The 18,752-nt window shown below is 40.1% G+C and overlaps 1 protein-coding gene across 4 annotated transcripts in view; it reads right to left on the reverse strand.

Annotated features, from left to right (window-relative positions):
- Positions 1 to 5,227: 5,227 nt before the first annotated feature.
- Positions 5,228 to 18,752, reverse strand: part of LOC105465862 (KLF transcription factor 8) — a 56,168-nt gene continuing 42,643 nt past the window's right edge. For all 4 annotated transcript variants that reach the window (XM_011714506.3, XM_011714508.3, XM_071088973.1 and 1 more), the window contains one exon: positions 5,228 to 10,100. In XM_011714506.3, the coding sequence (XP_011712808.1) occupies positions 9,919 to 10,100 (182 nt within the window). In that variant the 3' untranslated portion in view covers positions 5,228 to 9,918. The remainder of the gene's footprint in view (positions 10,101 to 18,752) is intronic.

Raw genomic sequence — 18,752 nt, forward strand, 5'->3', positions numbered from 1 at the left:
ATACAATATGATTCAATCTATTTAAAGTTCAAAAATATGGAAAATTAAGCTATGATTTAAGTTTGCATTCATCATTGGCAAAAAAATTTTTTTTCACAAAGAAGGGAATAATTATCACTCAAAATAAGATAGAGGTTACCTTTGAGGAGAGGGAGGAGATCATGTGGTAAGCAAGAGGTGCCTGGATGCTTCTGAAGGTCTGGGCAATAAAGGTGTTACATCTGAACCTGAGTTGTGGACACATGTAGCTTTATGCTATCATTATTCTTTCAATTGTAGATATGTTTTATTCGTTCCTCTGTTTTTATATTTCATAATGACAAGAACCAAAGTAAGAAAAGGAAAATAAGTGCCTAGAGATGATCATCCACTTTTATCAAGGTTCAGCCACATTGTACTGAAAATATGATTTAGAGAAAATGCTAAGGGAAGACAGACGGCCCACAAGTATTACTGTAAAGCAACAGATCCAGAGATCTAGCATGAAGAACGAAGCAAGCAAGCAGGTACGCTCTCCTTTCACTCTTCACCTGGTGAGGGGTACAAAACATGTGTTCTGGGCCTCACCCTCAGCTGTTCTGGCTTCATAGCCTGCATTAGCTAAGAGGCAATGATTGCTTGCTTTGTTTTTACCAGGACATGTACCTTCCCCTTGCTGACCTATCCTAGTTCCTTTCAAAATGTATCTGGTACCATTGTCTCCTACCCATGCTCATTCTCTGCCAGGTTACTGCTCCTAACCTCATAGACAAAGCGGGCTAATACCCTCATGTGTGCTCAAACATAAATTTACATATTAACTCTCCTAAGTAACTCCTAAGCATTTTCAATAGCAGATTTCAGAGAAGAGGTACCTTTGCATTCACTATTCTCTTGACCATATCCTCCACCAGCCCTATGGAGTTCCTTCCTGAATTCTCACAGACTGATTATAAGACCTCAAACTCAGGCCCTTTACTTCTCTCAATACATAGGCATGGTAATCTGGTTCGTATGAATTCTTTCCGAACCATATGATTTGGTTTTTTTCTCAACAATGTGATTTGAAGATCATTTCATGTAGGTTAGTATAGATCCACCACATTTTTATAAACTGCTGCACTGTATCACACAATATAACATACCATATAGTTTAATTGGCCATTCCCCTTTGGATAGGTATTTAGGTTGTTTATAATTTTGCACAATTACAAGCAATGCTAAAATTAACATATTTATGGCATATGGACTAAACTGTATATAATTGAGAGTTGCTCTACTATAGACACCAAAATGTGAAATTTCTGAGACATAGGGCATATGGCCTTTTTGGTCATAATAAATATGAAAAAAATTCCCCTCCAAAACGACTACCATTTTTATCTTCAACCAATAATTTATAATTTCTCCGTCCTAATCATTTGCCAACACTTGGTCTTATAAAACTTGTAAACATTTTCCAGTCAAATGAATAGAAAATAGTTCAATTTCATTTTATTTCCCTAATTACTAATGAGATTGAACATCTTTTTATATGTTCATTGACTACATGTAATCCTCTGAATTATTTGTTAATTTCTTTTTAAATTATTGTACATTGTATTTTTCTTATTGATCTGTAGGATTTTAAAAAATACATTCTGGATAGAAATCCTGCATTACATATGTGGCTATCATTGTTCACATGTTTTTAATCTTTGGAAATATTAAACTTATCTCCATGAAAACACTTAAAAAACCACTGTGTTTCTTCACATGCTGGTCTCTTCCGCTAGGGAGTGAATTTCTTTAGAGCAGGAACTGGGTTTTATTCATCTCCATAGCAACCAGAAAGGAGACTGGATTATTGGTAGGTTTTCAGTCAATACTGGTAGCATTGAATTGATAATGCCTATGGCCCAAAGGGATGACATTGGCTCTTAGAATAAAGAAATGAGTAAAAAAGACTGTGAGATTTCTTATTTTTATCATTTGTAGTGAAAACCTCATTCTGGCAGCCCCAGGAACAGTCACTTTTCAATTTGTTCTTCCTGCTCTTGGCCTCAATCTCCAGCACAGAATTTCCCTCTTTCTACTTTTCTCCCAGAGTTTCTCTGAAAGGTGAGGCAACTTCCACATCTTCATTCAGGGCTAGAATTTTTACTGTGGTGTCTTTGAAGTTTAAAGCTGTCCCAACACCCTCCTTTCCCTCCTTACATCTTAGGAAAACACAAACAAAATAGTGAGGAGAGCAGAGCTGAGCAAGAAAATATAGCCAACTATGTCTGTATCCCACTAACTCTTGTCAAATCCTTTGTAGGAAATACACAAAAGGAGCACAAAGCCTTCATGAAGCTCCATTCAGGGACACGGCTGAATAGATTCCCCAAAATGGGGAGGACCTCATATGATTAAACAGAGAAACTGTCATGTTTAAGACAACATGGCTTCCTTTTTCATCCCATGATACTACACAGTAGTTTCATCACAACTTTACCCAGCTAGGCGGAAAAAAGTGATCTACTCATGTCATGCTGAAGAAACAGATTGGAGACAAAGTCAAGAAAATAGCCATGATTTCTGAAGTTTAAGATCTTTTTATTAATAAAAAAGTACAATAATTAAACTGAACAAGATTGCTTAGTACCCAAGCACACACCCTGCATGGATGCCATAATGGGAGAGTCTCTGAAGTAGAACAGAGTAACCTCTAAGTGGCCATGCTAACAGAGGCAAATCTTGAGTATCTCCAGGTTCATAACAGACTTGTTTATGAGAGATTGCTCATGATCTTAGCCTCAGAGCCATGCCTCTGAGGCAAGAACTAGTATAAAATAGAGAAAAAATAAGGTGTTGCTCTAAAGCACTAAAATAATGAGGCACAAACATAAGAGTTACAGAGACTAAAGCTTAATATACTGTTTTATAATTTATTTAAACAAACTAACAATGACAAAAAATCCAACTATCCTTTCACTGCAGGCTCCTTTCCCCAACACAAAAAAAGAGAACCAGTTTCTGGCACTGCTCACCTGCGTGACCTCCTGTCAAAAAACAGGGATGGACACCACTAGGAAGTCTCTTCCCCTTTTAATTCTGTAATACAATGAAAACAGCACTGCATACAGCATAGTTATAAAGTAATGTCCAACACAGCTACTTGTAGTGACTCTAGGAAAGGAAGGAGTTTTTAACAGTTGACAAAATAATATCTCTTCCCCTGACCCCACCCCAACACCAGAAAAGGAAATGGAAAGTAAAACCAGTGTTTGGAAAACAAAGAAATATCCTGCCACTGGTATAAATCCCATCCTCTTCCAACCCACTCCCACCCCCAACCACCCTACCCAACTTCCCTCCTCCTACCTATACTATTCAGAGTAAAGTAAGTTGGGAAAGAGAAAATATAAGTGGTGAAACTGAACTGGCCAAAGCTTAAAGGGCTCTGGAAAATTGCCTTTGTGCTTCTGAGAATGTGACATGTAATGTGGTCCAAGCAGAGTGACAAAGGGGGAAGAATATAGCTTTTGAAGCAATGAATTTTGCCTACCTCTTCCTTTAGGTCCTAATACATTTCAAGTACGGAAACAGATGATAATCCTATTGTTAGTAACAAAGAAGATACAGGGAAAGTGAAAGTAAAAGAATAAATAATATTGCTTCCAGTGGCCACTCTTTAATTATCCTTCTTACTGACTCAAATCTATCTATCACCTAGGAAGCCTAATCTTCTCTTTTACATAGGGTAAATATAAGGTACTATAAGTATCATATTAACAATGGTTATAATACTTGGTTGTTCACTTAAAGATCTTTCATCATTTTTGCCAACATCAATTTATGAAAAGCCTCACAACATTCCTGTGAGGTAGATATTGAGATCCCCATTTTGCAAATGGATTAATTGAGGCACAGAGAGGTGATATGACTTGCCTAAGGTCAAACAAGTGAGACCTGGGAAAATACGGAAGAGAGGTAACTCAGGGTGGCATTACCATTGTGAGAGAGCCATATTTAACAGTGAGAAAAGATAGTGCTATGTGTTTATTTAAACTTGGCCCACCCAGTTCCTTCTGTGTCCATCACTCTGCAGTACCTCATACAAGAATTAGCAAACTGTGGAGCATCAGTAAGTTCCCTTGGCTTATTTAAGGTTAGGTACATTCTTGATGGTTTGGTTCATGAGAAAACTTTTTGGGGGCAGGATAGACCCCAGAATCTTAGAACTCAGATCACAGAAATCCCTAATTCCAGAATTTTGCAGACCACTTTGTTTCAAAGAGCTGTTGGAGTTCAAAAATATTACTATCATGTGCACACACACTGTGCTGTAGTTGATAAAGTTGTTTCCCATGGGTATACAGGTTAACAATTCAGATACTGCTGTATATGCACACTGAATTTAAAAAAATAAGTAAATAGATGACAGAGGTTGAGAGGCAGGTTTCTCAGTATTAGTGTGGGAGGCTTCATATAACTAAGAGGAAGAAGCTAGAATGATTCACATGGTAACACGTTAGAGTTGAAAACATCAATATGAACTCATGTTTAGCTAAATAAAAATCTGGATGATTACATATAGAAATATTTATAGAATGTGCATATACATAGGATAGTATACACATATGTTTCCTTGCTCTGTTAGCTGAGATGCCCTAGAAGCAACAATAACCCAGGAGCAACGAACATACCTAATGCCCAGATATTGGTTTCTAATACAATTTTCCAGTAAAAGAAACCAGGACTTCTTGAAGAAATGGCTGATTATAGGAGTAGGCCACAAAATATACAAGATGAGCCTGGAACATCTTGCAGTGGCAGAAAGTAAGAATGTGCCAAAAAAAAAAAAAAAAAAACAAAAAACCAAAACTGATGGGGGTATGTCAAAAGGACTTCAGAATCACCCAAAAGAGCTCCCAATAGCCAAAGCTGGAACAATTAGAGCAATGAAATAAAGTAGTAGTATTAGATTATAACTCGAAGTATAAAATAAATACCCATGAGTCCATGCTGATATAAATATTGTATAAATAAATAAATGGGGGAGAAGAGACAATCTCCCTTAGAAAATAATTCCAAATAATTTATGTAAGATACTTGCTCTGAAGGGTGTGGCATATAACTTACCACTCTGCATGGGCTATACACAGTGATTTCCTTTCAGAGACTACAGTATGGAGGGGAGGAAAAAAGAGTACAGGGGAGAAACCTGACAATGACTATTTCAGTCAGGTGATCAAGGTTAAACAACAGTGATGAGTCATGTAAATACAGGCATACCTCGTTTTATTGTGCTTTGCTTTATTGCACTTTGCTGATATTGCATTTTTTACAAATTAAAAGTTTGTGGTAACCCTGTGACCAACAAGTCTATTGGCACCATTTTTCCAATAGCATGTGCTCACTTCGTGTTTGTGCCAGTAACATTTTACCAATAAAGTATTTTAAAATAAGGTATGTACATTGTTTTTTAGACATAACACTATTGCACATTCACCAGACTACAGGATAGTGTAAACATAACATTTTATATGCACTGGGAAACCAAAAAATTTGTGTGACTTGCTTTATTGTAATATTTGCTTCATTGCAGTGATCTGGAACCAAATCTGCATTGTCTCCAAAGTATGCCTGTATGATGTGATGAAAATGGCACTTCTTCTCTGTGGTCCTACTCTCAAAAACTCATAACCTCAGTCTAATCATGAGAAAGACAATGGACAAATCCCAGTTGAGGAAAATATCTCTCAAAACTGTCAAGGTCACTGAAAACAAGGAAAGTCTGAGAAATTGTCACAACCTACAGGAACCTAAGGAGATATGATTACCAGATGTAATGTGGAATCCTGAACAAGATGCTGAAACTTTTTTTTTTTTTGAGATGGAGTGTCGCTCTGTCACCCAGGCTGGAGTGCAGTGGCATCATCTTGGCTCACTGCAACCTCCGCCTCCCAGGTTCAAGCAATTCTCCTGCCTCAGCCTCCCAAGTAGCTGGGATTACACATACCTACCACCACGCCTGGCTAATTTTTTGTATTTTTAATAGAGACAGGGTTTCACCATATTGTCCAGGCTGGTCTAGAACTCCTGACCTCGTGATCCGCCTGTCTCGGCCTCCCAAAGTGCTGGGATTACAGGTGTGAGCCACCATGCCTGGCCGAAACAATTCTTTAAAAAGGATATTAGGTAAAAATTAAGGAAACCTGAATAAAGTATGGACTTCAGTTAATAATATTAACATATCATTGTGTTTCATTAATTGTAACAAATATATCACACTAATGTAAGATGTCAATAATAGGAGAAACTGGATGTGGGGTAAATGAGACCTCTCTGTTCTAGCTTCACAATTTTTCTGTAAATCTGAAACTGTTTGAAAATAAAAAGTTTATTTTAAAAGAAATTAACATCGAAAACCTTTGTCTTGCCCATAATGCACTCTGCCTAATCTACCCAATCAGTTCACACTCTTCACACTCTTAGTTTTTCCTAAATTTTACTGTAATTATGAAGTTTATGTTCAACTGCTGATCATCAGATAGAGGAATTCTGCTGCAACAGATCCCAGAATATTATCCAATCATATCGATGCCCTAAGCAACTGTCCAGGCTAAAGGTGCTTTGCTGTTGTAAAAACAACAAATTCAATTGAATCCCAAATGCTATTCAAGAGATACATTTTAGTTCCTTTCCACTTCACTGTCCATCTAGCAAAGTTTTATGTGTTTTTGGTAAACTCTGTACTGTGCTATATTTGAATTCCTGTACTCTATAAGATTCTGTTAATGAATCCTGAGACACTTCTTAGAGCATATGTAAGTAATTGGGAAGCTTTTATCGTTTTTTGGAGGCGAGAGGGAAATGAGAATAGGGTTAAAATTGCTTCTTTACTATAGACAATTAACAAACATAAAGGCTGTCATTATGTTACAGAAACATTTTTAGATAAAGGCTCAGATGTCAGGAACCCTAATATTTGGGACCCTAATTTGATCAACCTAATTAGTTCAACAAGATATTTGATAATCTTTATTTATGAGTAGATCATATGTCTCAATGCAAAAGATTCTGAGTTCTGTGGGGAGCAGTTCAGTTCTGAACTCTGAAAAAGGAGTATCAGGATCCAAATTTTGAAGAAAATGAGTAAGCCTGGGCTGTACTGTGAAATACTAACTTAAGTTAGTTCATCTTTACCAATCTGTCTTACAGCTACATCAGAGGTCCCCTTTAACACACTGGCCCCAGATATCGCCTAGTGTGTTAGCAATTATTATGCAAGTTTGGAACTTGTATACCAAAAGTCAGGAAAAAGCCTTGATCGAAATAACAATGATAACAGTAAAAATCCACACGTCATTTTGAAAACTACAGGCAGTCCTTGGATTTATGGAGAGTTCATGATCTAGACAGACACTGCAAGTTAAAATGAGGTAAATAAAATCTAGACATTAGGCCGGGCGCAGTGGCTCAAGCCTGTAATCCCAGCACTTTGGGAGGCCGAGACGGGTGGATCACGAGGTCAGGAGATCGAGACCATCCTGCCTAACACGGTGAAACCCCGTCTCTACTAAAAAATACAAAAAAAAACCCAAAAAAACAAAAAAACAAAAAAAAACTAGCCAGGCGAGGTGGCGGGCGCCTGTAGTCCCAGCTACTTGGGAGGCTGAGGCAGGAGAATGGCGTAAACCCGGGAGGCGGAGCTTGCAGTGAGCTGAGATCTGGCTTGCAGTGAGCTGAGATCTGGCCACTGCACTCCAGCCTGGGAGACAGAGCGAGACTCCCTCTCAAAAAAAAAAAAAAAAAAAATCTAGACATTATAGAAGTGTTAGAACTATGTGCCTGATGTTATATGGCAATGACCACAAGTACATTTTACTTGCTATTTAATCAGCTGTAAATGATTTTTGAGTTCTAAAGTTTTTCTGAAGAATAACATATAAAATTAGACAAATATTGCAACCAATCACATAAACTTTAATTTGGTTTAATAATGTGATCCTGGCCAAGCGTGGTGGCTCACTCCTGTAATCCCAGCACTTTGGGAGGCCGAGGCAGGCAGATCACTTGAGGTCAGGAGTTTGAGACTAGCCTGGCCAACATGGTGAAACCCCATCTCTACTAATAATACAAAACTTAGCCAGGTGTGGTGGCACGCACCTGTAATCCAAGCTATTTGGGAGGCTGAGGCAGAAGAATCACTTGAACATGGGAGGCAGAGGTTGCAGTAAGCAGAGATTATGCCACTGCACTCCAGCTTGGGTGACAGAGTGAAACTGTCTCTCAAAAAATAAATAAATAAAATTATATGATCCCTAGGAGAATAATCATGCAGGTGTATAAGGGCTCAAGGAAACATCTAGAGAAAAAATCTGACCCGTATTTGTCTCATCTGTAAAATATGAGGGATGGGCAGGACTAGATGGTTAACGGGATCCCTTCTTGGTGCTAGAATTCTACAATTTAGTGAGAATGGACAGCCTCAGGAAATAGTAACCTAAAGTATTCAAGCAGGGTTGAAAAGAAAAAGGTGTTCAATATAAAGACAATCTTTAAAAGAGAGGCTGAGTCCAAATTCAAGTGATGCAAAGCCCCCTTCCCCACCCCTGACCCCAGGAAAGGAAATATGCCATGTGGAGGTAGATCTATGGTCCAGGGCCAGGAACAGAGGATTTTGTGCCCCAGGTAATATTATAAAACAATCTGATTGGGCAGCCAAATGAGTATATTATGCAACCTGCTATAATAGCTAAAACAAATGGCTTAGGTCTTCATAGCAGTTGCAGAACATCAAATTGCTTTTTGTATGTCAGTTTTCATGAAAAGCATCTTATGTTTCATTTGAAACACAGGAATGAATGCCAATAATTCCATGGAGTGAAAACATTCCGTTCTTCCAACCCCTCACTTCTGTATAACATGCCCCTAGTGTGTGATTTCTCATCATGCAATATACTCAATTGTTTCTTTGTGTAAACAAAAAAATAAACAGTACAGCCAGCCCCTCAAGACACTGTCTCAACAGCCTGCCATTTGAATGAGGTTTGTGATTAACAGCACTTTTGATATCCTATCCAAATAAATGAACTCCTCTATTTGTTCTCAGGATCATCTTAGGTCTGTTTGTTCCTCTGCCCAACCTACTCTCCTGGAACATTTTTCTCCTTACTGATATGTCCATGTGTGCTTTGAATATTTGTTCAAATTTAACCTAACAAATAATAATTGTGCAGCAAAATCTTTAATCCTGAAGGAGAAAGTGGAAGAGAAGAAAAAGAGGAGAAGTACAAGAACTCCTCATTCCCTTGATGAACTTAAGAAGCAGAAGCACCAGCACTATCTGCAAACCAAACTTTAAGAAGAAATAGGATTAGATTTATTAAAACCTTTTGAGTGTGGTATGGGACTCAGCTTATTCACTGGGAGTGTGCCTCTTACTCAGAAACCAAATCCCTGTAAATCTTACCAATCAACTACATCGTTATGCTCTTTCCATTTAGGAAGTTAAAAAAGTCATTTAGGACACTATCAAACCACTTTTAGGTACTTATTTAAAAAACATATGGATGAGAGTTCTAGAAAACAAGAGAAAAATTGGAAAGAAAAAAGCAGCGTATGTTTGTTCACAGCCTTGAGTTTGATTCCTGTTTTGTTACTGTAGGAAAAATGTCCTATTTCAGAGCAGGGGGGATGGGAAGGCAGCCATGGGTGCCACACTGGAATTCAACCCACATGGAGGTTGAAAAAAACGGGTCTGGACAGTGGAGAAGTGAAGGTAGAATATGAAGAGCCTCCCCCCGGGAGACCAGCTCTCTTTTCCTCCAGTCTCCTCAACTTGGCTCAGTGGGCTGCTTCAACCCCATTGCAGATGCAAGCTGAAGTCAAAGAGGAAAAAATTGTCCCAACCTCAGCACACGAACAGGAAAGATACCAGCGCAGCTTCTCTAGTGTGATCTGTGCAGCTCACATGGTGTCATGGCGACGGCGATGCAGGGACAGGTGGTCAGAACGAGAAAAGCTGCGGTTGCAGTCTGTGCACCGGAAAGGCTTGATGCCTGTGTGCTTGCGGAAATGGCGAGTGAGCTCATCTGAGCGAGCAAATTTCCAGGAGCAGCCATCCCAGGTGCATTTATAAGGCTTCTCTCCTAAAAAGGGAATGCGACAAAAAAAAAAAAAAAAAAAGAGAATCAGAGAGAGGGGGATTGGATACTAGAAAGATAATAGATACATAACTTGTGTCAAGTGAAAAGGTTAGGCAATAACCTTGAAGGTATATGCTAATAAATCTTTTAAGTTAATTAATTGATTGAGAAGCACCGTATAAATGTACAACATGATGTTTTGAGATGTATATACACTGTGGAATGGCTAAGTCGAGTTAATTAACATACATATTACCCATATACTTATCTTTTGTTGTGGTAAGAACACTTGAAATCTACTCTCTCATTGATTTATTTTTTATATTATTATACTTTAAGTTCTAGGGTACATGTGCATAACGTGCAGGTTTGTTACACATGTATACCTGTGCCATGTTGGCATGCTGCACCCATCAACTCGTCAGCACCTATCAACTCGTCATTTACATCAGGTGTAACTCCCAATGCAATCCCTCCCCCCTCCCCCCTCCCCGTGAGAGGCGCCGGTGTGTGATGTTCCCCTTCCCGAGTCCAAGTGATCTCATTGTTCAGTTCCCACCTATGAGTGAGAACATGCGGTGTTTGATTTTCTGTTCTTGCGATAGTTTGCTGAGAATGATGGTTTCCAGCTGCATCCATGTCCCTACAAAGGACACAAACTCATCCTTTTTTATGGCTGCATAGTATTCCATGGTGTATATGTGCCACATTTTCTTATTCCAGTCTGTCACTGATGGACATTTGGGTTGATGCCAAGTCTTTGCTATTGTGAATAGTGCCGCAATAAACATACGTGTGCATGTGTCTTTATAGCAGCATGATTTATAATCCTTTGGGTATATCCCCAGTAATGGGATGGCTGGGTCATATGGTACTTCTAGTTCTAGATCCTTGAGGAATCGCCATACTGTTTTCCATAATGGTTGAACTAGTTTACAATCCCACCAACAATGTAACAGTGTTCCTGATTTTCAATAATACAACACATTGTTACCTACAGGAGTTCTAAAGAAAGGCCAAGATGTTAGAGTGGGAAGCACATAGCCTCTTGTTCAAACAGGCCTTTGTGTGATCCAGCTCTACTATAAACTAGCTGTGTGATCTTACATAATCACTTCTCCCTGGCTTGGTCTCTGTTTTCTCATTTCTAAAGGATAAAAATATACTACAAAGTTGTTCAAAACATTTTCTTTTTAAAAGATAGCTAGCAACCAATGCAACTGGGATTTAAACTCAGGTCTTTGGCACTTTAAAATATCTGTTCCTCTAATATCTCCTATCAAACAGTCTAAAATAGAGCCATATGGCTGGGTGCAGTGGCTCATGCCTGTAATCCCAGCACTTTGGGAGGCCAAGGCGGGCAGATCACAAGATCAAGATACCGAGACCATCCTGGCTAACACGGTGAAACCCCGCCTCTACTAAAAATACAAAAAATAAGCTGGGCATGGTGGTTGGTGCCTGTAGTCCCAGCTACTCAGGAGGCTAAGGCAGAGAATGGCGTGAACCCGAGAGGCAGAGCTTGCGGTGAGCTGAGATCGTGCCACTGCACTCCAGCCTGGGAGAGAGTGAGACTGCGTCTCAATAATAAATAAATAAATAAATAAATAAATAAATAAATAAAGTAAAATAGAGCCATATATACACAGGATGAATGTGTGATTCACTGGAAAGGGCCCTCAGCAAAGGCTACAGGTCTTCTGTGTAAGGTTAGAAACTCAAGGGCATGTAATGGCACGGGGGGCAGTGTCAGGCCAAAGTTTTTGAAATAGCTCCATGCCCAGAATCTTTGGGTTGTATTTGAATTATATATAGGATATGTATGCTCAAGATAGAAAGCTAAATGGAAAAAAAATAGTATAAAAAATTAACACAGTATGACCGCATTATGGTATGTAGATCACACGCAATACATTTGTATACTCATAATAAAGCCAGTATCAATACACTTAAACGTACAGTATGAGAGAAACTGTTAACAGTGAATGACTTTGTGGAAAGTGAGGACCAGGGATAGTGGGAAGAGGACTTTTCATTTTTACTTTATACCCTTTTGTACTGTTTTAAATGCTTTAAAATCATAATGTTTTATCTTATAATAAAAATTTTTAAAAAGGAAATAAGCTATATGAGCAACAATAAATATTAACTGTGGATAAGTCTGGGTTGTAGGATTAGGGTAATGTTTGCTTTCTTCTTAATACATTTTTCTGTTTCCCATCTTCTATAACGAGCATGTATTATTTTATAATCAGAAACAAGCAATAATGCAGACACAAAAATGTATTGGTATTCTTTCTAACAGTCTCTTTCTCTCAGTCTTTTCCCCTTTTCTCCCTGTAAATTACCTAGGGCATTTAATTTTATGCTGTTCTAAATTCTGGTGGCAATCTGGCTTGCATAAACTGTTTTCCAACTTACTACACACCACCTACCAACCCTCCCAAGTGTTTGCTAATTAACTGTATAGTGTTCACATAATGAGCAACAGTATGAAATCCAGTCTGAATCACAGCTTTGGACTATACCCAGGCAAACATTTCAAGGATTAAACACATCAATTGCTGATCATTTCAATATTCAGAAATAGTTGCATTAGCTGCTAAGAAGAATGAGATAAAGCTGGATATAATGAGACAAAAAGATGGCCAATGAAATGTTATCAAATCAAAAAAGATACTGAACAAACATACACACATATGCTCATGGAGAGTAGGATCTCGTTTATGTTTTTAAAATCTTGTGCCTGTTCTTTCTCTCTCTCTCTCTCTCTCTCTCTCTCTCTCTCTCTCAAGAGGAAAGATCTGGAAGGCTATACAACAAATTGTTAACAGAGAGAAGAATAGGATTTCAGGGGATGTTTAAAGTGTGTAAATGAAATTTTCACTTTTTGTTCTATGTGATTTTACAGCATCTCCATACCTCCCAACGGCTGCATTGCTATCTATATATTTTGTTGTGATCTCTCAAGAATGTCTTCTGAGAATTCTTATCTACACCTCAACCAACTGAGGAAAATTTGACTTGTAAATCAGTGACACCCTGTGGTGATCAGAGCTCATTTCTAGAACACACAAATTATTGTAAAGGAATTCAGCAGTGAGGCCCATTTTCCTATTTCAAAAGCATTTACCCTTGTATTATCATTGAACAAGCTCCTGTTTGTGCCAATGAACATCATACAACACAACTTGTAATCTCCATCAACTTATCATTTGAATTAAAGAACAAAGTATATATGCAGAAAAAGAATTCATAATATAAAGCATATATATTAACTATGTGACAAAGATAATAAGTGTGAAATGCCAGGTGCGGTGGCTCATGCCTGTAATCCCAGCACTTTGGGAGGCTGAAACACGTGGATCATTTGAGGTCAGGAGTTTGAGACCAGTCTGGCCAACATAGTAAAACCCTGTCTCTACTGAAAACACAAAAATTAGCCGGGTGTGGTGGTGCGTGCCTATAGTCCCAGCTACTTGGGAGGCTGAGGTATGAGAATTGCTTGAACCCGGGAAGCAGAGGTTGCAGTGAGCTGAGATTGCACCACTGCATTCCAGCCTGGGTGACAGAGCAAGACTCTATCTCAAAAAAATAAATAAGTGTGATATCAGTTCCAAGGCTAGTTAATAACCTCTGGGTTACTGTGAAGGCACAAATATGGAGGCATGGGTAATTTTTAGATGAAGAAAGCAACCCGGGCAGCTGGTGGCAAGGTCTTGGTAAGGCGGTGCAGTGAATGGTACACATAGGGTCAGCCATCTTGGAGCATGGAGCATCCTTACAAGAGTATTATGAGATGATCCTTATTATAAAAGACAGATGAAACACTTGGGATTATTTTTTAAAAGAGAATTTGGACTTAAGCATAAAAGTCAATGATATACCCAAGGCGGTGTGTGAGAGAGCAGTCTGTCCTAGGTGTGAGCAATAATGGGGATGCATTGACAATAGAGAACTTTAAAACAATAATAAAACAGACTAAAATTTAGTCTGTTTAACTCAAGAATGGCTCGGTCAAAGTTGTACATTAAAATTATTTATCCATGCTGTGTAAGGTGGACTACAATGACTAGAAGCCTACTGGGGTAATCTATTTGTCTGGCATATAAAGCTCAAATTGGTTTTTCATTGAATTGATGAAGGAATCAATAATAAATATAAGAATAAAACCTAAGGAGGTGAAAAAGAGATTGGAATTGAAAGAAAAACATTAATAAAACCTAGCATTTACTGAGTATTCACCATATGCTGGATACTATTTTAAGTATTTTACACTATTAATATTCCAAGATAGGGAAATGGAGGTAAAGAGGGGTGAAGCAACTTTCAGCAGTGAGTAGCAGACTGAGATGTCAAATCATGACACTAGTTTCACAATACATAGCCTTAGCCATTATGAATAAAAAGGCTGTTCAAAATTGGAAAGAAATAATAGAACTTTAGAAACAAATAACTCGAGACATAAGAGAATATTAAAGGCTCATGCCTATAATCCCACCCACTTTGGGAAGCTGAGGTGGGAGGATAACTTGAGTCCAGAAGTTTGAGACCAACCTGGGCAACATAGTGAGACCTTGTCTCTACAAAAAAAAAATAAATAAATAAACAGAATTAGCCAGGTGTGGTGGCATGTGCTTATAATCCCAGCTACTCCAGAGGTTGAGGTGAGAGAACTACTTGAGCCTGGGAGAGCAAGGCTGCAGTGAGTCGAGATTGTGCTACTGCATGCCAGCATTGGAAACAGAGTGAGACTCTGACTTGAGGGAAAAAAAAAAGAGATAATGGTAAGAATCAATGACACATTTGGAGCCTGGGGAAATGGGTGATGCCATTATAAATATATTGGGACTTGACAGTATGAACACAGTATGTTTAATGAGAACTGTTATATCTATGTTTCCTGCTTTATATGATTGCAAACTCAGGGGAGATGAAGTGCTGCATTGCATGCCTGGTGTTTGCAGATAAGCAAGAGTCTCATGGCTCTCTGCTGGAAAAATATCTACCAAAGACAGAGACAGCACTCTCTAGGACCCTTAACAATGAATCACAATCTTTGGAGGGCAATGAATCAGGCATTTCTGTAGCTGCCTCAGTCCCAGGGAACCTGTGGAATACTAGCAATAGAGAAAAGTATACCTAGGTTAGGTACAAAGGTCTAATCCTATGGGGCTTTACCCATTTACTACCTGTGTAACTATTGGCAAATTCTCTAGCTCTATAAATGGCACCTCCATTCACCCAGTCACCCAAAACAGAAACCTTAGAGTCACCAACGTCCCCTCAATCATCTTCTCTCCATCTCCGCTGGCAACATACTAGTTGGGCTGTCATCATTTTTTGCCTGGATTGCTTCATTATCCTCTTAACTGATCTTCCCCCTTCCACTCTTGCACCTCAATGCTTTCTCCACCCACCGCTGTGCTCAATATGTCCTAGTCAAGCTGAACTAGTATCAGTTATTAGAACAAGGCAAGCTTATTCCCATCTCACTAGTTTTGTACTCTGCCTAGACAAGAATAGTCTTTTGCCACACTTTTTACACAGCTTGCTCCTTCCCATATTGATTGTTATTCTCCCTACTTTAAAAAACTTCCTTAGTTACACTAAAAGTTCAGACTTCATCACTATGTATCATATCCATGTAACAAAACTGCACTTGTACCCCTTAAACTTCTACAATTGAAAAATAAATGGAGAAGTGGGGCAGAGCAAGGGGGCCAAATAGAATGCTCCACCAATCATGCCCCAAAAAGAACACCAATTTCACAACTATCTACACAAAAAAGGACCTTCATAAAAACGAAAAATCAGATGACCACTCACAGTACCTGGTTTTAACTTCATATTGTTAAAAGAAGCACTGAAAGAGGGTAGGAAAAAGTCTTGGATCACGAACACCACCCCTCACCCATCCCTCTGCAGTGACTACATGGTGTGGAGAGAGAATCTGTGTGCTTCAGATAGGGACAGTATAGCACTTGCGAGACATTGCATTAAATTCAGTGCTGCCTTGTCACAGCAGAAAGCAAAACTAGGTTGAAGTCTGCTGACTCCCACCCATGGAGGGAATATTTAAAACAGACAGAGCCAGAGGGGAATCACCCATCCCAGAAATCAGAACTTGAATTCTTGGAAGACTCACCACTATGAGATAAAGTGCTCTGGGGCCTTGAATTAACTTGAAAGGCAGTATAGGCCACAAGGACTTCAAGTCTTAGGTGAGTCCTAGTGATGAACTGGGCTCAGAGCCAGTGGACTTGCGGGGAGTATATGACATATTAAGATATCAGCTGGATCGGATAATACAGCGGTTGCACCACCCCTTCCCCAACCCTAGGCTGCACAGCTCACAGTTTCAAAAGAGACTCCTTCCTTCCACTTGAGGAGAGGTGAGGGCAGAGTAAAAAGGACTTTGTCTTGCATCTTGGATACAAGCTTAACCACAGTAGGATAGGGCATCATTCAGAGTCGTGATGCCCTTTTCCAGGACCTAGCTCATGGATGACATTTCTAGACACACCCTGGGCCACAAGGGAAGCTGTTGCCTTGAAGGGAAGAACCCAGTTCTGGCAGGACCCATCATCTACTGACTAAAGAGCCCTTTATAAGGCTACTGGTCCCTGAATAACCAGTAGCAAAACTCAGGTAGTACACCATGGGCCTAGGATGAGACTCTGAGACGTGCTGGCTTCAGATGAGACTCAGCACATTCCCAAGCTGTAATGGCTATGGAGAGACACTCCAGCTTAGGAAAGGAGGAAAGAAAAGTAAAGGGGACTTTGTCTTGTGCCTTAGATACCAATTGGCCACAGAGGCATAGAGCACAGGCAAAATATTGGGGTCTCCAGTTCCAGGATTATGCTCTTGCATGGCATTTCTGGATCTGCCCAGGGCCAGAGGGGAGCCCACTGCCCTCAAGCATGAGTCCCAGGCCAAGCAGCATTCATGATAAGCTGAATAAAGAGGCCTTGGGCCTTACGGAATCATCATCAGTAGCCTGGCAATACCCCCTGTAAGCCTATGGTAGTGATGGCCAAGGGGTGAGGCTCCTCTGACTATGGAAAGTGAAGGGAAGACTGGGAAGAACTATGTCTCATGGCTTGAGTGCCAGTTCAGTCACAGTACAATAGAACACCAGATGGACTTCTAAGGTTTTTGACTCGAGTTCCTGGCTTCCAGATGGCATCTCTGGACCTACCAAGGGCCTAGGGGAACTCACTGTGCTGAAGGAAAAGACATAGGTATGACTGGCTTCACCAACAGGTGACTGTAGAGACCCACGGCTTTGCGTGAACACTGGCAGTAGCCAGGTAGTGGTTACAGCGGGTCTTGGCTGAAGTCCAGTGCTGTATTAGTTTAAGGCCTGACCCAGCACAGACTCAGTGGTGGTGGCCACAGGGATGCTTGTGTCAACCCACCCTCAGGTCTAGGTGGCTCAGAACAGAGAGAGACTGTTTGTCTGGGATAAAGTAAAAGAAAAGAACAAGAGTCTCTGCTTGGTAATCCAGAAAATTCTTCTGGCTCTTATTCAAGAACATTAAAGTGGAACCTCCCCAAGTCTGTGACAACCATAGGGTTTCTGGGCTTGGGGTGCCCCCTAATGCAGAGATGGCTTAGATCACAACACCCAATCCCTTTGAATATGTGGAAAGACTTCCTGAGAAGGATGGATACAAACCAACCCAGACTGTGAAGACTACAATAAATACCTAACTCTTCAATGCCCAGACACTAATGAGCATTTACAAGCATCAAGACGATCCAGGAAAACATGACCAAACCAAATGAACCACATAAGGCACCAGGGACCAATCCTGGAGAGATATGTGACCATTCAGAAAGAGAATTCAAAATATGTTTTGAGGAAACTCAAAGAAATTCAAGATAATACAGAGAAGGGATTCAGAATCCCATAAGATAAATTTAACAAAGAGATTGAAACAACTACATAGAGTAAAGCAGAAGAAAAAATTAGTGAGCTTGAAGACAGCCTATTTGAAAATGCATAGAGAGGAGACAAAAGAATAAAAAACAGTTTCCCAGAGCAAGATGGACGAACAGGAGCAGTTCCAGCCTCCAGCTCCCAGCGCGAGCGACACAGAGAACAGGTGATTTCTGCATTTTCAACTGAGGTACCGGGTTCATCTCACTGGGGAGTGCCAGACAATCTTTGCTGGTCAGTTGGTGCAGCCCTACCAGTGAGAACTGAAGCAGGGCGAGCCATCGCCTCACCTGGGAAGCACAAGGGGGAAGGGAATCCCTTTTCCTAGCCAAGGGAAACTGAGACACACAACACCTAGAAAATCAGGTAACTCCCACCCTGATACTGCACTTGACCAAGGGTCTTAGCAAATGGCACACCAGGAGATTATATCCCACACCTGGATGGGAGGGTCCCACGCCCAGAGAGCCTCCCTCATTGCTAGAACAGCAGTCGGAGATCTAACTGCAAGGCAGCAGCGAGGCTGGGGGAGGGGCACCCGCCATTGCTGAGGCTTCAGTGGGTAAACAAAGCCACCAGGAAGCTCGAACTGGGTGGAGGCCACCGCAGCTCAAGGGGGCCTGCCTGTCTCTGTAGACTCCATTTCTGGGGACAGGGCACAGTTAAACATAAAGCAGCAGAAACCTCAGCAGAGGTAAATGCCCCTG

The sequence above is a fragment of the Macaca nemestrina genome, chromosome X (assembly GCF_043159975.1).
Source record: "Macaca nemestrina isolate mMacNem1 chromosome X, mMacNem.hap1, whole genome shotgun sequence".
NCBI lineage: Eukaryota > Metazoa > Chordata > Mammalia > Primates > Cercopithecidae > Macaca > Macaca nemestrina.